This window comes from Sinocyclocheilus rhinocerous, unplaced genomic scaffold, assembly GCF_001515625.1.
Source record: "Sinocyclocheilus rhinocerous isolate Xijiao unplaced genomic scaffold, SAMN03320098_v1.1 scaffold1295, whole genome shotgun sequence".
Taxonomy (NCBI): Eukaryota; Metazoa; Chordata; class Actinopteri; order Cypriniformes; family Cyprinidae; genus Sinocyclocheilus; species Sinocyclocheilus rhinocerous.
Window position 1 is genome coordinate 1,043,681 of NW_015660499.1, and position 25,691 is coordinate 1,069,371.

The following is a 25,691-nucleotide window of genomic DNA, read 5'->3' on the forward strand; positions in this document are numbered from 1 at the left end:
AGTGAGCACTTCTTCTTTGCCGAGATAATCCATCCACCTCACAGGTGTGGCATATCAAGATGCTGATTAGACAGGATGATTATTGCACAGATGTGCCTTAGGCTGGCCACAATAAAAGGTATTATATACTAAATTTTGTTCAGTGTAAATACATACATGATACATACATACATAATTCATATTACTCTTAGCAACAATAATAATAAATTAATGAAAATATATATTATCCTATATATAGTATATAGTATACTATACAATATAGCCAGTCAAAATTTCAACTTTGGGGGGCGCTATCGACTCGTGGGAGGCGGCGTAGGATAGGGGGCCTCGGGGTCTATCCCCGACCCGAGTTTGGGGGGCGCTATCCCCGGCCCCCGGGGGGCTATCGACTCGGGTCCAGTTTTTAGAAAATGCATCTATATACTAGTCCTTTAAATAAAACACTGTATGATCTTAAAAACCTATAGCCTAATGAAACATCAAGAACTCTTCACAGAAAAGAAAAATGGATCTTGGGAAGAAGAAGAAGGCTGCAGAGAAGCACTGAAGAACCTCTTAATACTTCTTAAGAGTAATTTCTGAGCTTCTTGTCAGGTTTAGGTTTTAAAAATTACAATTTCCTGTCAAAAATGAAACTCACCCCTTTTACCGCTCAGAGACCTGCTGATATTATACGATCCTGGTCCAATTTCAGACGTCGTGCCGCTTAATGTCAAATGTGTGAACCTGGGAGCTCGATCATACATGCTGATTAATTATTTATATTTTACAACGATGAAACGTGTGTAATTAACTAATGTAACATTGTGAGAGCAGTGAAGAGTCACTGCAGTCACTGGAGCGCGTCGCCGCGTTGCCTGGACGGCGGTGTTCATGAATATTAATTAGGTAAATGGAGACGTTCGTAAACTTCCTGAAGCCGCCAGTCACTTAACCTGCCTAATATTCATGAGCTAATTCGTTGCCTGGACACTGAAACGCAGTCACGGGTGGAAAAACACTAAACTATGTAGTGAAAAGTGTTCATTCTCTGCGTCTAACTTCATTCAAACCGCAATAAATAAACAAGCAAGCGAACATTTATTCATTTTTTTAACAAGGTTAAACACTATAATAATAATAATGATTAAGTAACGATAAACGATAACGATAAAAATGATGTTAATAAAACGAACATAACCACAACATAAACAAACACAATGACTGAATAAAACATCGCTTTTTTTCCATCATTTGTTAAACAAACAACATTGACTTATTTATAAACTTTAGCAAGTAATAAAGGACTAAATTTTTATAAATTTAGGCTTATATTACTTGCTAAAGTGTATAAAAATTATTAATATAACTTTATAAATATATTTTATAAATATATATTTATATTTATAAAACTATATAACATTTATAAATATATAAACTTTATAACTAATATAAGTTATATTTATTTAAAAAAAGTACAAACAAATGAGGAAAAACACAAGCAATGTAGGCCTATAGCCTAAATAAAGAAACGAAGAGCCTAATACAGTATTAGCGGCGTCACAGAAAAAGCCTAAAGCAGAAGTGAAATCACAAAACAAATGAGAAACTTGAGGAAATCATATCATTTTATCATTTAAAAAGTTCCATTAATTTATAGTTCCTCTCTAAAGTATTTTTACAGCCAAAATAAATTGAAATGTAAAGTTCTGACTGCTAAAGAAAAACACGAAATTTATAAATAAAGAAATCAATGTTATCAGCGTCACGATATTGAATTTCAACAGAAATTTCCTAACAGAAAAAATGCCCAAAGCAGAAGTGAAAGAACAAAACAAGAGAAACTAGACTAAATTATATTTATTATATTATTTTTTTTATTTTATAATTTAAAAAGTGTCATTGATTTATTATTATAGTTCCTCTAAAGTGTTTTATGGCCCAAATAAATAGACATGTAATGTTTTGGCTGCTAAAACGAGATGGTCCTCACTGCAGAACACAAGATCCAGGGGGCGTGGTTGGATCTAGATCCAACTCTTCCCACCTTACATATACCTAAACCTACCCGTCTCCATCCCCGGATCCCTAAACCCACCCGTCTCCATCCCCTGATCCCTAAACCCACCCATCTCCACCCCTAAACCTATCAATCTCCACCCCATCCAACCACGCTCCCTGGATCTTGTGTTCTGCAGTGAAGGGCTACTGTGGCTAAAACGAAAACTGCACTGTTCCTCCGCGCCGGTGTGTGGCGCAGCGGCGGCAGATCGCTGTACACGAACCTGAGCGAGGATCCCCGAAGAACCGTAAACAAAGAGATTCTGCAGAACAGGGTCACGGAACCACGGTTGCCGCTGCTAAAAACATCAGCTGTAAGTTGAAATACACTAAACACACTTTACGAATCACTTAATCTATTTCTGTACACTTTAATACAGTAACGAGAGCGCGGAGAACTCATTGTCGTGGCACTTTTGTTTGTTTATGTGTGTCCCGCAGTGAAAGTAGGACACGTTGTTGGTCGAGCATGCCCAGTAACACGGCTCAACTCCTGGAGTCAGACGATACTGAACCGGACCTCCCGGTACCGGTTCAGAACCTGAGCGGGATGAGCCTCCGGGATGAAGAGAGTCCATCAGAACTACATGATACTTCTCATCTGGGTGTCCTGGGTGCGGTTTTGGACCTCCAGCCCTTTTCCCAAACTGGATCAGAGGAGGAAAACACCACCAACACTAACAATAACAACATCATCCGACATGATGCTGATCTGGACCAGCTGAGGGCCATCACAGCCATGGAGGTCCCGGGGACCGGTGTGCTCTTCCTGGACGGGCCGGGCGAGTCCCAGGGCTATCAGGTTCAGGGGAGCATGATGATGGCGATGATGATGATGCAGGAGGGTGAGAGGTGTGCGCTCAATACCAGGAGGAAGAGCGTTAACACAACAGAGTGCGTGATGGTGCCCACATCTGAGCATGTGGCGGAAATAGTTAGTCGGCAGGGTGGGTTTGTTTGATTGCTAATGTGTCATGTTTGATATTCTAATATCGTGATTCATCGTGTCTCACTTTTCAACAGTGTTCAACAATAAGGAGGCCAGTTGGATTAGTGATTCATATTTGTACTCGCCCTGCTGATATTCTCACAGACCTCACCTCATGAAAAAAATAATTATATATATATATTATAAACATTTTAATATAATTTTACCTAAATATTTTGTTAGAAAATATATATTTTGTATTTACATTAAAATGCAAGTTTAGTTACCAGAAAGTTTTACATAAAAAAAAAAGAAAAGAAGTTATCTATCTTTTGTAGTAGCCTATATTTCAAAACCTGAATTAACTTTGAACCAGGGTTATTATAGTTAACTCAAACAGAAACTAAAACCATAAAAAAGCCCATTTCAGTACTTGAGCAAAAATAAATGTTAACTGAAAAAAAGTCAAATATAAAAAAACACGTATTTCAGTTGGCAAAATTTCTCATTTTATTTTAGTGTAAATAAAATAACTAACTAGATATACTAAAACTGAAATAAAAATTCATAAATTAGACAATAAAAATAGACATTGTCTAAATAAATAAAACAAAAACTACTAAAAATGGCACAAAAAAAAAAACAATTACTAAAACTTTAAAATAAAATGCAAAGTAGAAATAAAAACTAATTCAAAATATTTGATTTAGTTTTAAAAAAAGTTAAAAGACAAAACCTTATTTATTTTTAATATTAATAATAAGCCTGATCATTAGTCATAATTATTTGTAATGTGTGTGGGCCAATTTCTCAATATCAGCACATTCATAATGAAACCGTGATGAAAATGGTTTTAATAATATATGCTTGCACTGACCTCATTGAACTGCATGTGTCATGTACACTATAGACTACAGCTGCCCCACTTATCTGTAATGACGTGATGTTTCTTCACTGCACTGGATGAAAACAATTTGTGTAATACTAACACGTGAACTAACACACTGACAACCCCTGTTACCATATCAAGTCTGTTAGTATTGACCAATCAGCATCCAGGACTGCACTAATCACTCCTGAGAAGAGCTCACTTGTCTATGCCTGTGATTGATTGATAGATAGATAGATGTCTTCTTAAGCTAGCAAAGCGTTGAGTTGTCTTTGTATTTCGGTTCTCCTCAGGTTGCAAAATCAAAGCTCTGAGAGCAAAGACCAACACTTACATCAAAACCCCCGTGAGAGGAGAGGAGCCCGTGTTTGTAGTGACCGGCCGGAAGGAGGACGTCATCACGGCTAAGCGCGAGATTCTGTCCGCGGCTGAGCATTTTTCCCTCATCCGGGCGTCTCGGAACAAAGTGGCACCGACAAACAGCATTCCTTGCCATCCGGGACAGACCACCATCCAGGTTCGGGTGCCGTATCGAATGGTAGGGCTCGTGGTGGGGCCAAAAGGAGCGACTATCAAGAGGATCCAGCAGCAAACCCACACCTACATCGTCACGCCAAGCCGCGACAAAGAACCGGTGTTTGAAGTGACCGGGATGCCCGAGAATGTAGACCGAGCCCGAGAGGAGATCGAGTCTCATATTGTGACGCGTACCGCAGGAAGCGTGGACACCACTGTGGACGATGACGATTTCCACTATAACGGCACCGACGTTGGTTTCGAGTCGGGTGGCAACGGAGCCTGGCTCTTCTCCGGCGGCGTTTCAAACTTCCACAGCAACGCCGCAGGCTATCGCAACGACAGCTCCAGCTCGCTCGGAAGCAACTCTAGCGAGTCCTACTACAGCGGGAAAGGCAGCGCAGTGGCGGATCTCAGTCCCGGCAGCAGCGGAGGCACATTCTGGTTTGGCGATTCCCAGTTGCCTTTGGTATCCGAAGATCCTGCGGGATACGACGGGCTAACGATGACGGCGCCATCCGCCAATCCGTCATTGTGGAGCGCTTTCGAGCAGGGAGGAGCGAGTTTGCCCACTACGCCGAGGCTCTCTCCGTCCATTCTGGCCCGTCTGTCTCCGTCTCTTCCGGAGGATCATCCACTGGTTCGGTTAGTGCAGGAGAATTCCCAGAGCCTCCTGGCCTTTGGTTCCGCGTTTTCCCCATCTAGCGACAGCACAGGCTCCAGCTCTCCGCCGGACGTGCGCACTTACCCCAAACACAGCCAAGTTCCTGCGTGCGTACGCTGCGGAGACAACGTGGCGGCGCTTGTCCTGGGTGGGCAAAACCACGTTTGTTTGGAGTGTTCCAACTCCATCCTGCAAAACGCATAGAGAGAGGAAAAAAATTGGGATGGGGAGAAGTAAACTGGGTTAATTTTTTACATTGAAATACTTCTTCCTTATTACGTTGAAATAAGGTTTTTGATTAATAACCACCGTTGAGTTCATCTCAAAGATTTGCGTTTAGTTGTCGCGTCGTTCTTGCGGCGAGCGGTGCTGGGGTTTAGCAGTGCTAAATTGCCATCATTTGTGTTTTTTGTTGTTTTGTTTTCAAAGTATCGACTTGTTTGTTTACATTTCCATGTGCCTGATTCCATGAAGGTGGTGGTGTGGATTGGCGATGTGAGCGGTGCTGGGGTTTAGCAGTGCTAAATTGCCATCACTTGTGTTTTTTGTTTTCAAAGTATCGACTTGTTTGTTTACATTTCCATGTGCCTGATTCCATGAAGGTGGTGGTGTGGATTGGCGATGTTGCTGCGAAAGCATCTGTGGTCTTTAGTTTCTGTTTCACAACACTAGAGTCGAGCAGTACGCGATCATAAAGAGCCGTCCTGAACGCCACCTAAGGACCACTTTGAGCATCTCCGTACGCAATACGAAATTGAAGGGCATTGCATGTCCTCATTATAGGAATAGTTAAATAAAATTAGCTGAAAATGTTCTCACCCTCAGGCCATCCAAGATGAATGAGTTTGTTTCTTCATCAGAACAGATTTGGAGAAATTTAACATTACTTCACTTGCTCTCCAATGGAGAAAGCAATATTACGGATAGCGGACCCTTATTTTAGACGGTTTGAAGTTAAAACATCTTAATGATGGATTTGTTTCTTACAAACATGCGACTCTTCACAAGATGTTAACTGATGGGCTGGAGTGGTGTGGATTTTTTGTGGATTATTGTGATGTTTTTATCAGCTGTTTGGACTCATTCTGACGGCACCCATTCACTGCAGAGGATCCATTGGTGAGCAAGTGATGCAATGCTAAATTTCTCCATATCTGTTCTGATGAAGAAACAAAATCATCTACATCTTGGATGGCCTGAAGGTGACAAAATTTTCAATTTCAGGTGAAGTATTTCTTTAAACGTGAGCAAAATGAATTTGCGTGAATTAATTGCTCATGAATCAGTTCGTGCATAAATTGCTGTGGTAAACTGTCAAATTACATGCAGGTAGTTTTTAGATAAATGTAAACATTGCTTGTGTTTCAAACCAATTTCACATTCAATTAAATGTTTCCATCCACATATTTGTATGCAAAATTTGGGATATCATATTTAAAAAGCTGGATGGAAGTAGTGCTGTCAAACGATTAATCGCATCCAAAATAAAAGTTTTTGTTTACATAATATGTATGTGTACTCTGTATATGGAAGTGCCAAGATGTGCAATAAAACAAATAAAAAAATAATGCACATTGAAAATGTCATGCTCGATCGAGGTGTCTTCAATTCCTGGATGTGCAATACTAAAGTCAGCACACAATTGCTTTCCCAAACATCAGGCTTCCCCAAAAGCACCAACTTTTTATTATTTTAATACTCATTTTTCCAGGAGTGAATAATTTATTCTCTTGAACGCATGGTGTTTCATTCTCAAATGTGTTATGCGATATTCCAATGTTTCACACAAGTATAATTCACAACTTTTGATGGAAACATTAACTAGAGTGAACTGTTTCACGCACGAGGCCCTTTTTCGTAGGTTGCATTACAGTATGTGTTTATGACTCCTCTCTTTGCCTTAAATGAATGGGTCCTGCCAGGACATCGCACGGTGTCGTACCGAGAGGAGCGGGTCGTTTTTCAGGACCTGAGAGGAGTGATTTTGTCAAAGATAATGTGGTATAAACTTTTCAAAGTGTAGGTTGACAACGGCTACTTGCGCCTGTTTACTTTGTGCAAACACCACTAAACTCAAAGAAACTAAGGCATCGGAGATCCATAACCTCTCGAGATTCACAATGAAAGTTTTTTTTTTTGTTTTTTTACAATTTTGTTGTATTTCTGTAGTTTATATTTCATATTCAAATACATATATATTAAGATTTAAGATCTATATTAAGACTATCTGGCGAGCAGTCGGCTGCCGTAAGTATTAGCTTGTAGAGTATTGATGTTAATTACTATAGAGCAGAAAAGAGCACACCTGCATGTTTTATTATCTAATGATTCCTAACCTGCAACAAAAAAGCCAAGGATCCAATATAGATGTATATATATATATATATATACATGCTGCATTAGGTCTGCATACTACCACATTATGAACAAAATAAAAGTCCTAAGTTAAACATGACTAGGAATTTTATGTTTATCAGAGGGATTTTTTACCATCACACTGCAACTATGTTTCTCTATTTGATAATTTTACTGTTCTTTTAATATGTATATACGTTTATGCAGGGACATTAAGGCATATAAGTTGTATTCTTAAAGTTTAAAATATATTTTATGATAAATGGCCATACTGTCCTGTGGCCAAAGCACTGATATTATATATTTGCTGTAAAAAAGAATCAAGATTTTTATTTTTCTGATATTAAAAGTTCCTTAATAAATTGTTTCATTTAAAACCTATGTGCTCTGTGTGATTTGAGTTTTATTTTCAGCTAGGGCTCATCCGTATTTTTGCATCCCAAGCTGCGGTCGAACTGCTGTTGCAAAAATGAATCTATGAATAAAATATCTGATGAAATTCATGAAAAGCACAAAGTTTGGTAGTATAGTTCTCCCTTATGAAAACTGCCATGGTAACCACATTTTCAGCAAAAATAGTGCAGTCATAAATTATATTGATTTCAGTGCAGTGGAAACCGTTGCATTTTAGTAGAAACTTTTTGTACCATGGTAATTTTTCAGCCTCAAGGTAGTCCATACAGCTTCTGATTTTTACACAAAAAAACACTGATGCAATTTTATATAATGACAAACATAAAAAAAAAATAGAAACCAGTTTGTCACATTTAATAGTTTCAGAAAGAACAGCTGCATTGTTAAATGACATTAATGACTGAAAGCCATGAAATATAATTACTGTATTCTCATATCTACAGTACTGTTAATAGTATTATTTTCACCTTGTGCCAAGTTGCATGTGTAATTCTAGTGGCATCCAGTTATCAGTGGAAATGAGTGCACTTATTTTGCATTTGTAATCTAATTTTTATGTAATATCTTCAACTTTTCGCACTCTGATCAAATACTGAGTCTCACATTTCTGCAGTATGTTTATTACTCTAGTTTAATCACACGGAAAATCCATCAAATCGATCTGATCATGTATGAACTATGAACAATATACTGCATGCTGCAAAAATAGTAGTATGCAATTCTGAACACACCTTCATATTCAATACTGTTGCCAACTCTTTATCCCAGGTTGCTCCATCTCCATGCCAACATGAACATGCATCACTAAAAAAAATCATAAAAAATGCACATCCATTGAGAGGACAAAACTGGTTAGTACAATGAAACAGTTTCATTTTGGCTCCAACAAAGTTTGGCTCCAACTCCAAGAAATCATAATTCATGTCTTCTAATAATCTAAAACAGATCTGGATGCAGGCTGCACTCAGCTTGTTGAGACGAAGCCCTTCCAGGGAAAATCTTAACAGGTGATAAAGTAATCGAGTGCTTGACATAAATGAGTTAGCATTAAAGTTATAAAAAATGCAAAATAAAAAACAAATTAACACACACAAAGGACAATATTCTGGCCACATACTCATTGCAACGATTTGGAAGTGACAAAAGTGAATCCCATAAGTTACTGTCCCGCATGCTTATATTCATCAAAAACAAGCTGAACAAAACAAGCCGAATTTAGGCATTATATGTTCATAAAATATCATTTCTGATATGTATATAGCTGAACAAATTTCGGTGTCAATTTTAGTTTGTGAAACCATATTTACATGAACTGCTGCATTCAAATCAATGCAAATGATATAAATATTTAATTTGTGTAAATATTCAGCTTGTTTTGTGATTGTTTCCGTTTCATAAAATGATGTAAATTGTTGCATTAAATAAAATAATTAATTTACACTACGGTTCAAGTTCAACATTTTTAATGTTTTTGAAAGAAGTCTTATGTGCTTATGTAGGCTGTATTTATTTGATCAAAAATCAGTAATATTCTGAAATATTTTTACAATTTAAATGAACAGTTTTCTATTGTAATATACTGTAAAATGTAATGTATTCCTGTGATCAAAGCTGAATTTTCAGCATCATTACTCCAGTCTTCAGTGTCACATGATCTTTCAGAAATCATTCTAATATGCTGATTTGCCGTTCAAGAAATCTTTTGAACGGTAGTATACAAAAAGAATGGTTTTGCAATTTCTGGATTGCGTAAATTGTTGCATTCAAATCAATGCAAATTACATAATCCATAAGCCACAAAACCATTGTTACCTAAATTACCTGCATTCAATTAAATTAAATTTTTTTACATAATCGTTAATGAAAGTAACAATTTACGTAATATGGAATTTTTGGTTTTACGAACTACAACGAAAGATACATTTCTTAGTAAATTAGTCATACAACTATTGCATTTGATTTTTTCGGATGATTTGCGCAAGGTTCATCTTTGTTGTGTGAATGATCATGTGTACAGAACATCAAACTCTGAAGAGCAGTGACATCTGTTTTTCACTGCAGTGTGTATGTGGCCACCGTACACATCTGACTAACACTGGATTAAATGCAATATGAAGTCTCTACACATCTCCACTCAACCATTTCCTGTTTGAAATTCAAAAGTCAAGGTCTCAAAAAAGGGTGATTTTACTGGTTTGATGAACAGTCCTGTTGGATAGATCAGAGTTAGTGTTGTATTGTAGTATTGCTGGTTTTCAACGTTTTGCCAGACGGCGTAACAAATCAGTCAAGACGTTCGTGGCTAAGGTCAAAGGTCAGCTGAGTCATTTTGAGCTATGTGCACTGTAATAAGGTTGAAGGTTAAATGTTCGAGCATCAGTCCAGAGGTTGCGGGTCGGCTATAGGCATGGTGTGCAGAACCTCGTCCAAGAGCTGCAGAGCGCGGTGCAAATGAATTTCTATCCAGCACGGGGTCTCCTTGATGCTCTGGCGAGGGTAATCGGGACCCCAGCCCTTCACGAAACTCATGCGCAGAATGCAGAGACGCCGCAGGTCGTCCACGCCGATGCCTGCCGCGGCAGACAGACCTGAGGACAGGCGGAGGGATCATTACTAAACTAAGGAAACACTGCCAGAGTATTTTAGTACACTGCATCGGCAGGAGAATGCAGATGTTCAAGAACCATTAACAGAATTGAACGCCAATAAAATCATATGGTACAAATAAAACAACCGAAATCCAATGTCATGAAAAAAGTTGCTTCCAGTATTTTTGATTTTTTTTTAAAGAACTGTTAACAGAAATTTATGTCATCAAATTATTTGTTTCTAATAATTAAAAAAAAAAAGCTACTAGAGCAGAATGTCACGAAAATCATTTGTAGTTTCAGTATTTTTAGTTACAGAACGGTTTAACAGAAACAAACACCATGAAAATCATTTGGTTTTAAAGAACGATTATAGGACCTGATTGTCATGAAAAAAATATATAATAATTTAAATAAAGAATCATTATAGGATCCGAACATCATGAATCACTTGGTTCCAGTATTAAAAAAAATGTTAACAGAACTGAATGTCATAAATTACTTAAAAAAATAAAAATAAATTTTAAAAAAATCACAAAAATCATTTAGTTCCACCAATTAAAAAAAAAAAGTTCACGCATTATTCGCATAATGGCAGAAAACTGATGTAATATGGATCTATACATGTACAAATGAAAGTTAGTAAGACTCACTGATAGCAGGGGCGATGCCTCCCACTGAACCCGGGCCTGGGATGTTTCCCGCCACTGCAGCCGCCTGCGCAGCCACCGCAGCCTGAGCCGTCGCCGCCTGCTGCTGCATCTGCCGATGACAACCTTTCTTTGAATGAACCTGCAGACACCAAACACAGACGTCAAGCAGCCTCACGCCTTTGATATTCAGAAGTGATGACGATGCTGTGAAGACATGTTGAATTACTCTTGAATGTACACTTTGTGTTAGTTAAGGCCACGTAAAGGACACTATTAGGATGCAAACTTGTTACACTGCCCCGAAGCAGCACTAATACTACAAAAAGATACTTCGACATCTTAAATGTGGTACTTGACCAGCATAAATGAATTCTGCTGCCCATACAGACAAAATTTTTCAAATTTTATTAGTTGCATTTACTGTAAATGTATTAGGGTGCACCGTCTATCGCGGCAAGCCTAAAATGTATCAGCAAGATCAATGCGGTTACATTAACTGAGATCTTTATTGTTCTTCGGTGAGATAAACCATGATGTTTGTAAACAGAAAAAATATTTTGTAAACAAATAATGATTAAATATTTAATATTCTGATTGTAAATATAGATCAAGATCTAATAATATTTCATTAATATTGTTAATACTTTCATTGTGCAAATATAATTTAATTACTAATGATTACTAATTATTATATATGAATACTATTTTGGTAGAAAACAAATATTATTATTTAATGTTAATAATTATTTAATATTTATTATGTAATATTACAAACTTTTTTTGCTTACAGGGAACCATTAATAGCATAATATATATATATATATATAATCATGATATTAATGATATATAATATACATATTACAAACATTTTTATTATAAACTTAATATGACTGAATCATTTTTTTTTTACATTTAAAAAGACAATGCCACCTTAAATTGCCTAACAGTTGTTTTTATTAGTAGACTAACTAGTAGTAGTGTGGCTAACTCAAAAGTTACTACTTAAAAATATCAAAAGTAGCTTCTTCAAACTGTATACACATATACCACAGTACTTCTTTTTATATGACATTTCTATTTCTATACTTCAAAAGAATATAATGGTATGTCTATTATAATGGTACTATGTCCAATAAGATACTTTGGTTTCTTGGTGAAGATTTCAGTATGCTGTAAATAAGCAGGTGGAGTGGGTGATGGAGGTCAGCGCTTGTGTTACCTTGATGTAGGCACTGGGGTAAATCTTGTGGACGGCGTCACCTGGAGCTCGTCCAGCCTCGCGGTCCAGATAATAGCTTTGGACAAACACAGCGTGGTCACTGAGACAGCGCACCCACACGTCACCCTCGCCTTTACACTCCAGCTGAACACCTTTACCGATGTGAAGCCTGCAGAACAGAAAACAGAGAGAAACGAGCTTTACTTGTTTGCATCGCAGAAGGGAGAATTGTGGGTAGGTGTGGAGGAGAAAAGACAATCGACTGGCATAATGTCATTCAACGCTGTTGGTTCTGTCAGGACCACTATCGTCAAAGATAACTTACAATTAGCATACATTTTAGGTTGGGGGTATGGTTCTGTTCTGGGCAACACTCCCTGCCCATTCATGCAGCCTAGCATGGATAGGAGCAGGGAGCGCATAAATAACCCCCCAAAACAAACCATATGCTGAACTCCCCCACCCACAACCACATGCTGACAGCAAGCTAACTGAAGGGGTGCTCTTCTGCTATGAGCAGGTGAGAAGAGCAGCTTGCCCCTTCGGGAGGACAGTGGCAGCGAAGCGGTGCTCTTCTTTATAAGCAGCTAAGAAGAGCAGCAAGCCCCTTTAATGCAGTACAGCATATGGTCAACACTCGAAATTTAGGCAACAGGCATGTTGCCCTTATCCAGATAAACGTTAGCATTAATAACAACCTTAGTAGCGGAATCTACATACTGCGAGTTAAGTATCAAGCACATTACCGATACACTAGATAGCTTTAAGCAACAGCATATCACTGACTTAAACGTGTTGCGTGTTGGAAATAATAGTCGGATAAGTTTAATGAAACAGCATTCCCAATACTAGATGAGCCTGAAGCAGCAAGCCTATTTCATATCAGACAGCCTTAAACAACAGATTTAAAACAAGGCTCGCTGTGGAAAGTTTAACTGGGTAATGTTACCAGCATGTCAAAATACAACAGCTTGCCTAGCAAACATGTTACTGAACAACTAGCCTTAAACAATGAGCAATATTTGACGATAGCATATTTGCCAACATAGCATTAGGCAATGAGAATGAAATAAGAAACTTAGCGGTCAGTGTATCTTTTGGTCATTTGATTTTTTATTTAATATTGAAAGTAGAAAATGACAAAATTTTCGTTTTTTTTGTTCCGCGCGGCAGAATACTAGTCCTCTGCTGCTGCAATTGTAGGGATTCTAAACCAGTTTTATTGCAACTACATTTTTAATCTTTTTCTCATCAAACAACCAGACTAATGAATGGCTCGACACAAACCGTACCGTGGCAGAGCCTGGGCTTTCTTCTGTGTAGATATAAATTCTATGCTTTGCATCAGCTGGGCATGCCAGGGTATGATATGACAGCTGTCATAGCCTACCCTGGTCCCCCAGCAAGCTTGTTTGTTTAATTAAGTAATTCATTAATTCGTTTCAAAATAAATATTTTAAACACTAATACAAAAAGGAAAGAATAATGCTTTGATTTGGGTATATAATAGTATATAATATAATAATTGGGTATATAATATAATATAATAGTATAAAACAAAATGTCATGCCTTTAAAAAAATAAAGAAAACAACAGAATGCGCTGCTTTAGCGAGTCTTGGTTTCCTTGAACATCGTATGCCTCAAACATGAACCAATACACAGCGAATACTTGACGCGTCTATTTTTAAAAGTCTACATTTAGGTTATTTGACGTTAAATGCATTATTTAAGTCACTTTAGAATAACCCAGCTTTACTTCAAATAGCAAAAATGTTTTAATAGTTTATGTTTCCTTTAACGATAATAACCCTGTCTGGGACAGACTAATTCTTATCTCGCATTTCATTTAGTTATTAACTTGATGTACTAAAATAACTAAAACTAAATAAAATGAAATAAAATGAATAAAAACCATAATAAAAATAACAAAAACAAAATTACTAAAACCTTTAACTAAAACTGAAAACAGAAAATGCAAAAAATAAATAAATAAATGAATTCACAATATGAATAAAAACTATCATAGTATCTCAATAACACTGAAATACCACTGACAAGGGTTACCAGTAATTATATAATTATAATACCTGGCTCTCTCGATGGCCTCTGTGCGATGTACGTTACTCAGCTGGCCGAGGCAGAAGCGATCTCCACCTGACGGGTCAACATAACCGTCCACCGTTACGACGGGACAGTTAGACGGCACCTTAAACGTCTCACCCGCCTGAATGTCCATCTCAAAGTACGCAATCGAGCACCAGTAATCTGGAGCTGAGAGAAACAGCACGGTGACAAATCAATTAGTCCATTTAACACTTAGATCATAGGATTTTAATATGAATTCTGAAATATGCATATTTAAAATGTTAAACTAAAGCTTAACATTAAAACTAAAATGTTCTTCAATGCACTAAAAGTATGCACTTCACTGATGATGGGAAAGTACATACTGTACATTGCTGCATGTAAAAACACATTACGATACTAATACTACAGTACATAAGGTGATGTACTGGTAAAATGAACTCAAGCTCTTCTGTTCTGCAAGGGGTTGTGGGTAATATTAGCCCAAAAACCCTCAATGGATATACCGTACTTTTTATTCATACATACTGCATACTACAGATACAACATTTATCAGGAATAATGTATGATCCACACATCTTTGGCATATTATGATAAGGCAACAGTGCAATTTTAATATTATTTATTTATATAGTATTATAGTTATTAATAATATTTTGAATTAGCTTTTGAGATTTTGAGTTTATATTTTTTACAAATTTTGTTACATATTTTCGTATTTTTTTATTAAATTTTTTTTAATATTACATTTTAGATTTTAATTCTGAATTTTTTTTTATTTATTTTTTTTCAACTTAAACTAAACAAAAATGTGAAATGTTGCCTTGGCAGCTAACCGGGTTTTTCATCTATTAACATTTTTTTTTATTTCTATTAAAAAACAATAATTAACAAAACTGTGGTAACAGTTTACAACGAGGACCCATCAATTAACATTAGTTAATGCATTAACTAACATTAAATAACAATAAGCAATACATGTGATCCTGTATTTATTAATCTTTGTTAATAATAGTTAATAAAAACACTTGTTCATTGTTATTTGATGTTAACTAATGTTAACAAATGGAACCTTATTGTAACGTGTTAGCAAAAATGTTTTTAATAAGTTTAGTTTTAGTTAGCGATAATAACTGCGATAGACAATAACGATAACTTTAAAGTTTTAAGAATCGTTAATTAATCGCTAATTAAGAATAGGGAAGTTCACATCACAACTATAATGATAACAACACAGAGGAATGATGTCATTGGAATCGCTCTCTGAAGAATTTTTCCAGCTGATGAACGATAAAAAGATTGACAGCCAATCAGAATCCACCTGACTTTAAATAGCCTGAGCATTTAAAGCAGCAGACAACAAAACTACAGCATGTGCTTATAATAAACAGAATGTTATCATGCGTTGGTGTTATAGTTATCGTTGATGTTGATGTGAACAGGCCTTAATTTTTATTTCACATACTATAGCATCTCCAGTCAATTAGGATGCAGTGTGTTTTATTCCTCACCTGGATGGGTGGATATGGGCGGCTGGAACGCCAGCTCATTATGGACTGACCCTGACCAAGACACACAAAGAGAAACATTTAATGATGAGAGTAAAACAGGCAGTGATGGCAGTTAGGGGTGGTTCTACTGACGCACAGTACTGGCCCGTGTGAGGAAGAGGAGGGTGGTGCAGCAGGTGGCCGTTCTGATGAGGGATGCTGGGAGGAAAACTGCTTCCTCTGGGCCATGAGCTGGGGGCATCTAATGGAGGAAAACATGTGGATATCATGCACTCATAGAGCTTATATCAGAGCATCAATTGCCAGGAACATGTTGATTTAGGGCTATAAGATGTATGAAGTGGTGCATGCCATGTAAACAGGAGATGCTGGTTGTACAAAAGCATGAAATAATGACTCACTGGTTGGCCCGGCAGCCATACAGGTGAATGCGGAAGTGGAGGCGGAGTCAGCTGGTGGCAGAAGGGCGGGGCTGTTGAAAGCATCGGGCGGGGCAGAGGAAGAGGCAGTGTGCAGTGTGTGTCCATCAGCAGCAGAATGAGATGGCTGAGCATCGAACTCATCCTTCACCAGGGGATCTACACTCGGACCTACACATACACACGCCAAATCACTTATTCACCAATCTGATCATTATAGCAAAATAAATTACACTAGGAAACAGACTGTATATTATCCTTCTAGCTAATTAGCAAATAAAAAGACATGAAATATTGATTTGAATTTAAACGTTTTTTTAACTACATCAGAGAGTGATGTGGGAGAAATTGGGGTCTGTAAGGTTTTTACATTCTTTTGAAAGTCACTTCTGCTCACCAAGGCTGCATTTACTTGACCAAAAATACAGTAAAAATTGTGAAATATTATTCCCATTTAAAATACAAGTTTTATAGTTGAATATATTTTAAAATGCTATTTACTTCTGTGATGCAAAGCTGAATTTTCAGTCTTCAGTGTCACATGATCCTACAGAAATCATTCTAATATGCTGATTTGCTGCTCAAAAAACATATATTATTATCAGTTGCAAACAGTTATGCTTTTTTATATTATAATATTCTTTTGAAATATTTTATATTGTAGTATTCTTTTAAAATGTTTTAAAATAAACCATGATCCTTTTTTTCCAGAATTCTTTTTTTTTCTTCTAGAAAGTTCAAAAGAATAGCATCTTTTGAAATAGAATTTGTTTTTGTAATATTATAAAATGCCATTATTGCTATTATTATTGATCCATTTAAAGTCTGTCCCCAAACTTCTGAATGGTAGTATTTTACAATTTACATGAAAAAAATATAAATTAAATATAACAATATATAAATATAAGTATTGAAAGTAAATATTTTTAAAAAAATTATGAAATTAAGAGTAGTGCTGGGCGGTATGACCACAAATGTGTATCACGGTATTTTTCAAAATTATACCGGTTTCACGGTACATGACGGTATTTTTTTTTTCATGCATGACCGGGTGTTAACCATATTTTCTACTGATTGAGAGAGGAAATACTGCAGTATAAATTAGAATAATGCCCTATTTTACTGTCATGATGAGTGAATATTGTCAAAAAATACCACACTAAATAAATAGTGACTAAACACGACCCCTTTTAAATGTTAACCAGGAGTCACTCTCACTTATAATCGCGGCATTATTGCGGTAAAAAATTCATATCACAAAAATAAACACCGGTATTCGGTATGAACCGGTATACCGCCCAGCACTAATTAAGAGCACCCTCACCTGGGCCGCCCAGAGTCAGAACAGACAGATCTGGAAAGAATGGAAAGAGAGAGATGTTGTAAATAAGAATTATTCTACATGATAAGAAAGTTTCAAATCACAGCAAGATAACAGAAGGCAATTCACCGATGCTTGAAGACACGACCCTCTCGTAGTGGTACGGGTTCACACACACGCTGTCATATTTCAGGTCAAAGGCAAACTGGCAGTATTTCACGTGTTTCAGCTCGTTCTTGTGCAGGTCTGGCCATCGCCACAGCCGTGCGTATATGACATGAGGAAATCCTTTACGACCGGCCACCTGAGGAACAAATAAAATGCATTCACACATCACAGCTAAACTGTGGTTACAGAAATTAAGATACAGGACAGGGTTCCCATTTCTAACATCCTAGGAATAGTTCACCCGAAAATGAAAATCTGCTGAAAATACTCACCCCCTCAGGCCATCCAAGATGTAGATGAGTTCGTTTCTCCGTCAGAACAGATTTGGAGGAATGTAGCATTACATCACTTGCTCACCAATGGATGTGAATGGGTGCCGTCAGAATGAGAGCTGATAAAAACATCCCAATAATCCAAACCACTCCAGTCCATCAGTTAACGTCCCATGAAGAGAAAAACTCTGCGATTGTAAGAAACAAATCCAACATTAAGACGTTTTTAACTTCAAATCATTGCACCCAGCTAAAATACAAGTCCATAATAATTGATTTCTCCAGCGAAAAAGTCATCTCGCCTGCATCAGAAGAGAAATACGCACCCATCAAGTACGTTCACAAGTGAACACAGTCCAAAACAGTTTTAAACAAATATTGTCAGTGGATTTTGATGTGAAAGGACAACAGGGGAGGGACTTTTTTGGTTATTGTTGTGTTATTATGGATTATGGACTTGCATTTTAGCCAGAAGCGACAGTTTGAAGTAAAAAACATCTTGATGGATTTGTTTCTTACAAACGCACAGCTTTTGGCTTCACAAGACATTAATTGATAGGCTGGAGTGGTGTGGATTACCGTGATGTTTTTATCAGCTGTTTGGACTCTCATTCTGACGGCACCCATTCCCTGCATTGGTGAGCAAGTGATGCAATGCTAAATTTCACCAAATCTGTGATGAAGAAACAAACTCATCTACATCTTGGATGGCCTGAGGGTGAGTATTTTCAGCAGATTTTCATTTTCGGGTGAACTATTCTTTGAAGGCAGTAAAATCGTCGATTTTTATAGTCAAACAGACCTGCAGTCTACCGTCTAGCGTGCGTTGTATAGTCACACATTTACTGGGATGAGCTCCGTTCGTAGTGATGGCAGTGATCAGAGAGTCTAACTCCTCCTTCTTCTCCTTCAGCTTCTTCACCAAGCTCTCTATCACTCGTTTGGAGAAAGACTCGCTCTCTCCTCCCTGTCGATGGCACATGAGACTGTGGACGATGCTCAGACAGGCATCATTACTGGTGGGTGTGCTGGAGACGGACATGCTGCTGGAATTACACTCCAGCACAGGTGAGAATAAACAAACCCACGTCCTTCAAACCTCCCAAGCGTCTGTCTTCACACCCTGATGTCGAGACGTGGTCTACACCGGCCTAAAAAACACAGAGAGACTGTAAGCATGACTTAATATGCATTCTTTCTTTTTTTTTACTGTGCTTTAGAAAAACAAAATTATGTCATGCCTATATTTGATCTGAATAATTGAATTAGATAGATAGATAGATAGATAGATATAATTACTATTGATGCTAAAAACTGATTTACACACAATTCTGTTCATATTTATGCAGAATTATTGGTTAATCAGTTTTAAAAACAGTGATGATGGAAACACGTACCATCCCAATTAAGTCATACTGATCTATTAACAAATTATAAACTCATCAAAAGCACATCATTACACTTAATTATTACAGCAGTCAAATATGTGTGAACGTGACAATAATAAATCACACAGTTCAGTCTCTATTGACAATACAACTGATATCACTGTGAGGCTAACGAGCTAACTGGCTAGCAGGTAACGTTACTCCTTAAATGTGCGGGGAACGGATAAGTAAAGTGCCTACATTATTGCTAGAGTGCGATATGAGGCAGGAATACAAAATAAAATGAGAAAATACAAACAGAAACGCTTACGATTCATGGCGTCAAGGCAGGGAGACCGTCTCTACGTAAGCGCTGTGATGTCATCGCTCGAGTGACGTCGCGTGAGCGTAAATACGCCCCGCCCACACAGATGCGGAGAGCTACTAGACAGAGTAAAGCAGCTGGTGAAAGATTTAAAAGGCCAGTCATAGGCAAAATGTGTTATATACTTTTATACGAGAATACTTAGTCTTACTAAACAGCGCTTTGTTCATGATAGCAGACGGTACTACATCTTCTTACTGCAGTGTACTGTACACACAGTATGCAAATTGCCTGTATGCATAGAATTCCTGGAAGACTTGCTATATTTACACACTGCGGGAAATAGTGTATCCCACAATGCAGTGCGTTTGAATTTATTTCCATTTTGATGAACGAGTTGGAAACAATATCTGCAGCAATTTTCACAAGTATCTTCGCTCGGTTTTTGATCAGACTAAGTTATGCAACAATGTGGCACAGAACTGTTCGAAGCTTTTATGATACTGCATACTGTTCAAAGGCAGTGTGTAGTATATACAGTACATTTCTGAACATAATTCAAGATTTGGCACTTCTAGACTAGGATTTCTTTTAATCTGTTGTCTTGACACATCTTTAAACCTGTATGACAGGCAGAATCAATCCTACTCCTAAAGGTGCATCATTCTACATAAATGCGAAAAGGTTTGAATTTCTGCACCAATTGCAACATCAAATGAGAATTGCAAATCTGTTTGAGTGATTCAGCTGAGCCTGACCTGACATGGATCAAGCCAAGGTGTGAAATTAGAGCAGAACAACCTGTTTGACAATGTCTGAAACATGATTAAAAACAGAAATTTTTAATGCAATTTACTTCGGTGCTGCTAATGACAGAAATTATACATGCTTTACTTACCATTAACCCTGTAAAGCCTGACATATGAAATAACACTTTTTTTTCCCTGAACCAGCAATTGGACAAAATTTAAATAAAACATTTGAACATGAGTTTTATAGGCATTTATGGCCCTTATAGTATGATCCAGGTGGAAAACAGAAAAAAAGGAAAAAAACTATTTTATTCAGAGACCTGAATGAGCAAAATATGTAATTTGGTGGTTATTTATGCGGCAAAAAGAAAGATGAAATTCTGATATCTTGTAATGTAAATCAATGAGATCTTTATAACGGTATAGCAGAATACCTGCATAAAATGCATATAATTATCAGTCGTCACTGTATATATTCCAATAATGTCCCAGTAAGATATGTAAATGCTTATTTTTATGATAAAACAAATGTAATGCAATACAAAGATGAGCTGAAGGTGGAAATTTTTACAATTATACTAAAAGGCCTTTTACTTGCTAAAAAGCCTAAACTATCAATCAGACGACAGAAGGCATGTAGTAGATTGAGTGCAACAGGTTTTTCAGGAAGGTTTTGATCGTGTTGATAATTTAGAGGTCTGAAACCGTAGGGTAAAGCATCATCATACACAACACTGAAATGGTTTATACCTGTCAGACAAATAAGATGCATCAAGACTTACAAACCTCAGTCCACTGGTCCAGCAGCCTCCGTTTATGAAAATGAAATGATTAACAATAAATAAACAAGTTAAAATCTTACCTGCCCATGGATGTCCAACAGAGAGGCGTACACATTTAACACACCACTCACTCAATCAATACACATTTACTCAAAAACTCAGCTCTAAATAAACAACACTCAAGAAAATGGTAAAAATGGCAGACTTTATTCAAATATTTCCTTGTATTAAAATATAATTAAAAATGTTTCCATACATAAGGTACTACTGTGTCAAATTCTTCTTGAACGCAATAGGCAGCGTGAGAAAGTCTTCAGCGAGGATGACCTCCATCCCCGACCCCTGCAGCACGAGCTCAGCCTGTCTCTTAAGCTGGGTCACGTCGTCGTCTCCGTCCCGCCGCAGTGTTTGGGGTTTGTAGCGCTGACTGAAGTGGTGCAGAACCAGTGTTTGCGCGCCGCAGGCGAGCGCCGCTGCAGCAGCCATGCTGGGAGTGCTGTGCCCATGTTCCACGGCCTTCTCCTGCTGCCCGTCCTCCAGCGTGGCCTCGTGCACCAGCACATCGGCCCCCTGACACGCCCGTTTAAACCCCTCCCCCAGCGGCGCGCTGCAGTCGCCCAACACACACACCTTACGGCCCTTCAGCGGCGGCTCCAGCACCTCGCCGGCGCTCAGTACACGACCACTCTCTAGAGTCACAGACTCGCCATTCTTCAGACGCCCATAGAGAGGTCCTGGTTTCAAACCTGCATAAGATGACATAAAACGAGATTTTTTAAATCTTAATCTTACAGTTCAATCAATGTGGTAACATATCTGCTTAATTACTGGTTTTTGATGTTTTTGAACTGTATTAGCAGATGTAGTATAAAATCGGTTGGTTGGTGTTTTAACACCATGCCAGCTTCACTGGCTATTTACATGCTGCGTAACAATTCAGGGTTGACTCTGTTAAAAATTACTTTTGCGGAGTAATATATTATCATATTTACCATTTTAAGCCATATCAGCATCAAAGGCTATATTATTAAAATATATAAAATTCAAGAATAATAATATTTATCAGCCTTAATAACAATACTTCAATAAATTATATACAAAAAACAATTTGCATATAAGTAGAAATTATATATTTATATATAATTTTTTAACAAACTGATAAATAATCTTTCAAATTGATAGTTGATTTAAAAATTTTTAAAAAAAAATACAGGCAATTCTTCTCCTTTCAATAAATATACATGGGACCAATTCAATATCTTATATACAGTCTGGTCATTTCTATTTTCAAAATAAAACCAATGATTAGATCTTTCATTTATAACTGGATTCTCTTAATATTCCGGATCTTCATATTCTGGATTCTCTTCATAGGCCTAATTTGTTATGGATTCATTCATTGCATTCGATTTACCACTTTTTGCAAATATATAAATTCAATGAGTCTTGCTGAGTAATATAATTTCCTAAGAGAACTTAAACTAGCACAATTTAATAAAATATATTTAAAACATTCAGAAAAAGCATTCCGATTTTGTTAAATAAAAAATACCGAAGTTATGGAAGTAACAATAACTCAAGTAACTACAGCATATTGGTGCAAACTATCATTTTACCGTAGTATTTTTTTGTACATATTAAAGGTAGAAATGTATATCTAAAAACATATTCACATTTCAGCCTTCTAGAAATCTAGGCTGGTAACTGAAAAAGAAAGAAAGTGCGAATCCCAAAATTCTCCCTAATTGCTGTGCACTTGATTTAAAAAAAAAATTTAAATAAAAACAATTTTCCTCAGGTTACTCCAGGTTCATTACCTGTAATATGTGTATATTCTAAAATAAACGGCTAAATAGTAAATTAATCAATTACAAATAATAATAAATGAATCAGCTTTTCTCCTTCTGGAAATAAGGCTTTTTGCCTTTAACAAGTTACCTAGTTCTTTCAGCAGCTCTGTGTTTAACCGTCCTGGCCGCTCTTGTTCCTCCACCGAGAATCCGAATGACGGGACTCTGTGGTAGAGTTTGAATGCTTTAACCACAAACTGTTTGTCATCAATGAGGTGGTAACAGTCTGTGTGCTGGTCCAGCCGTACGCTTGTGCCGGGCCGCTCCTGTGGGTGAAGCGTGTCGCTGCTGGCGGTCAGCGCAGGATTGAGACGTCCCTCCGCGGGACACTGCTCATCCGCCGGCTCCAGCTCATGCACCACATACGGGAAGAGCAGCTGCGAGCTGGACAGCTCTAACGCCACACGCAGGAAGCGTCTTAACCCCCGCGGGCCGTAGATGTCCACGCAGGGAGCAGGCTGATCCGGCTGGGGGTTTGAGTTCAGACTGATGGTGCACAGCAAACCAGGAAGACCAAACAGATGATCACCATGGAGGTGAGATATGAACACTTTGGTGATTTTGCCTGGACAGGGAACACAGGAAAGTTCACTATACAGTAATGATTTTTTTGCTGAATAAAAGTTTTTTTTATTTTTATTTTTTATAACAGTCCTATATATGTATATATTAGTGCTGTCAAACGATTAATCGCGATTAATCGCATCCAAAATGAACGTTTTTGTTTACATAATATATGTGTGTATGCCTATATAAAGACACACACACACACAACATATATTTTGAAAATATTTACATGTATTTACGTGTATATATTCATATTCATATAAATTATATAATATATAAGTATATTTAAATGTAAAAAATTTTTCTTAAATATATACACATGCATGTGTGTGTATTTATATATACATAATAAATATACACAGTACACACACATTATGTAAACAAAAACTTTTATTTTGGATGTGATTAATCGCGATTAATCGTTTGACAGCACTAGTGAACGTTTTTTAATTTTAATTATTTTTATCTATTATTATAGTTATTTTTATTTATTTATCTTTACAGTAATGAGAGATTTGGTGCGGAATTGTCATTAAAATAATGTCACACTGGCGAAAAAAAAAAACTTGCTGGCCTGTAAGGGCGCCTAAAATATTTCCCATAGGCATAAACAAATTATTCCTTTCTGTTGCTTTTGTGATCCTTGTTTTTGACAGATTCATAGGATTCACTTATGAGAGCACGAACATGTAAACATCGACAGGACCCCTCTGAAATGAGTTTTTACAGGGTATGAACTCACGATACAATCAAAGACTGAAGAAGAAAAATAAGCAGAGACTATAAGCAGACTCACTGGCTTTAAGACAGCTCCTCATGAGCTGAGTCTGTGTTCCCTCTCCACAGTCAAACAGCCAACTCTCCCCTTCAGTCCGCAACACAAGCGCAGACGCGCCGCGACAGGGAGACGGGTAAGCGGAGCCGGTCCCGAGGAACGTGATGTCCATAGACATTGTGCTGTTTTGTCGGCATGTGACACGTTAAACACCGTTAGAATAAACCGGCACCTTCGATCTCGACCAGCGGAGCCATTGAACACGCGCTCAAACAACAACATCCGGGGCACAAGCACGACGCGTACTAGCCCAAATAACTCATACGACTGTCGCGTACTGCACAGTATACACTACACGCACTTACTGTTTTTATTGTATATTGTGAGTGTACTGCATACTATTTGTAAAAAGTATGTAAATCAATAAATTAAAACGATAATTATTCATTAAAAAAAGATGTTAAAAATGGATACATTACATTAAGAAGGCTGAGCTATTTTCAGGAACACTAGAGGTCAGCATAACATCACACACTAATCTAATAGCTCACAGTTTAAACAGAGCAGAATTCTCAGGAATCTCTTATTATTAGTAACCTATTTAACTGTATAATTCAACTGTTGTATTATTTTTAAAATAAACCGGTAAAAAAATTAAAATGGAATATGCTAATTGTATATCAGCACAAATTAAAAAACGAGTAGAAGTATATTTTAGTGTATAGTATTTTACTATTAACATTCTATTTTTTAATTTAAATTAATTTTAACCTGTAAAATATTATAAATTAAATTACATTTTTTTTAAATATTATAAATAAATTTAAAAATATATTATAATATTGCAGTTTTATTAAAATTTGTTGACATAAATCAGTATTTATTTCTTTACAGATTAAAATTAATTAATTTTTTTTACAGAATTCCAAAGGCATCTCTTATTTTTGTTTATGTATATTACTCTATATAATTCAATGTTAGCGTAATATTAGCATTCATTTAAAATTAAATTAGTAAAAATTTCATATCAGCATAAATTTTTAAATCAGTAAAAGTATATTTTAGTATATGCTATTTTAGTAATTAAAATTAAAATTATAAAAATACATATATATTTACTTGCAAAAAATGTCATTTTATTACCTTATTTTAACATTAAAATTAATATAAAAAATATATCTCTTATTTTTATTAATGCATAATTTTTAACCATAACATATTTAAAATAA

At 36.7% G+C, this 25,691-nt stretch overlaps 4 protein-coding genes across 5 annotated transcripts in view; 1 reads left to right on the plus strand and 3 right to left on the minus strand.

Moving 5' to 3' along the window:
- stpg2 (sperm-tail PG-rich repeat containing 2) overlaps nucleotides 1–847 on the minus strand; it is an 18,613-nt gene extending 17,766 nt beyond the window's left edge. The window contains exon 1 of the mRNA XM_016534222.1: nucleotides 641–847. Within this exon, the coding sequence (XP_016389708.1) occupies nucleotides 641–746 (106 nt within the window). The 5' untranslated portion in view covers nucleotides 747–847. The remainder of the gene's footprint in view (nucleotides 1–640) is intronic.
- Nucleotides 848–2,295: 1,448 nt separating this feature from the next.
- On the plus strand, nucleotides 2,296–5,870 carry LOC107725138 (RNA-binding E3 ubiquitin-protein ligase MEX3C-like). Of its 2 annotated transcripts, XR_001638095.1 has the most exons (4): nucleotides 2,296–2,354; nucleotides 2,482–2,987; nucleotides 4,151–5,511; nucleotides 5,640–5,870. XR_001638095.1 is itself a non-coding variant. In XM_016534296.1 (3 exons), exons 2-3 carry the CDS (start codon nucleotides 2,510–2,512, stop codon nucleotides 5,239–5,241), a joined length of 1,569 nt encoding a protein of 522 aa, XP_016389782.1. In that variant the 5' UTR covers nucleotides 2,296–2,354; nucleotides 2,482–2,509; the 3' UTR covers nucleotides 5,242–5,525. The 2 variants fall into 2 exon arrangements, 1 of the variants encoding a protein (XP_016389782.1); XM_016534296.1 differs by lacking the exon at nucleotides 5,640–5,870 and having other exon boundaries at nucleotides 4,151–5,525.
- A 3,592-nt stretch (nucleotides 5,871–9,462) lies between these two features.
- LOC107725139 (mothers against decapentaplegic homolog 4-like) lies at nucleotides 9,463–19,804 on the minus strand. The gene is made up of 11 exons (XM_016534297.1): nucleotides 19,743–19,804; nucleotides 18,847–19,195; nucleotides 17,734–17,908; nucleotides 17,608–17,637; nucleotides 16,266–16,454; nucleotides 16,001–16,105; nucleotides 15,865–15,915; nucleotides 14,356–14,539; nucleotides 12,267–12,435; nucleotides 11,048–11,186; nucleotides 9,463–10,394 (listed from the first exon to the last, which is right to left on the minus strand). The coding sequence occupies exons 2-11, from the start codon at nucleotides 19,084–19,086 to the stop codon at nucleotides 10,183–10,185; spliced, it is 1,494 nt and encodes a 497-aa protein (XP_016389783.1). The 5' UTR covers nucleotides 19,087–19,195; nucleotides 19,743–19,804; the 3' UTR covers nucleotides 9,463–10,182.
- A 1,669-nt stretch (nucleotides 19,805–21,473) lies between these two features.
- elac1 (elaC ribonuclease Z 1) lies at nucleotides 21,474–24,794 on the minus strand. The gene is made up of 3 exons (XM_016534239.1): nucleotides 24,484–24,794; nucleotides 23,209–23,685; nucleotides 21,474–22,016 (listed from the first exon to the last, which is right to left on the minus strand). Exons 1-3 carry the CDS (start codon nucleotides 24,638–24,640, stop codon nucleotides 21,535–21,537), a joined length of 1,116 nt encoding a protein of 371 aa, XP_016389725.1. The 5' UTR covers nucleotides 24,641–24,794; the 3' UTR covers nucleotides 21,474–21,534.
- Between the last annotated feature and the right edge of the window lie 897 nt (nucleotides 24,795–25,691).

Coding starts and splice junctions, on each gene's coding strand:
- LOC107725138 (XM_016534296.1), top strand. CDS start 2,510: ATGCCCAGTAACACGGCTCAACTCCTGGAGTCAGACGATACTGAACCG. Junction 2,988..4,150: donor GGAAATAGTTAGTCGGCAGG/GTGGGTTTGTTT, acceptor GGTTCTCCTCAG/GTTGCAAAATCAAAGCTCTG.
- LOC107725139 (XM_016534297.1), bottom strand. CDS start 19,086: ATGTCCGTCTCCAGCACACCCACCAGTAATGATGCCTGTCTGAGCATC. Junction 14,540..15,864: donor GCCCATATCCACCCATCCAG/GTGAGGAATAAA, acceptor TGTTTCTCTCAG/CTCCAGATTACTGGTGCTCG. Junction 10,395..11,047: donor AGGCATCGCCCCTGCTATCA/GTGAGTCTTACT, acceptor GCCTGTCCTCAG/GTCTGTCTGCCGCGGCAGGC.
- elac1 (XM_016534239.1), bottom strand. CDS start 24,640: ATGTCTATGGACATCACGTTCCTCGGGACCGGCTCCGCTTACCCGTCT. Junction 23,686..24,483: donor GAGGAGCTGTCTTAAAGCCA/GTGAGTCTGCTT, acceptor TTCCCTGTCCAG/GCAAAATCACCAAAGTGTTC. Junction 22,017..23,208: donor AGAGCTGCTGAAAGAACTAG/GTAACTTGTTAA, acceptor CATCTTATGCAG/GTTTGAAACCAGGACCTCTC.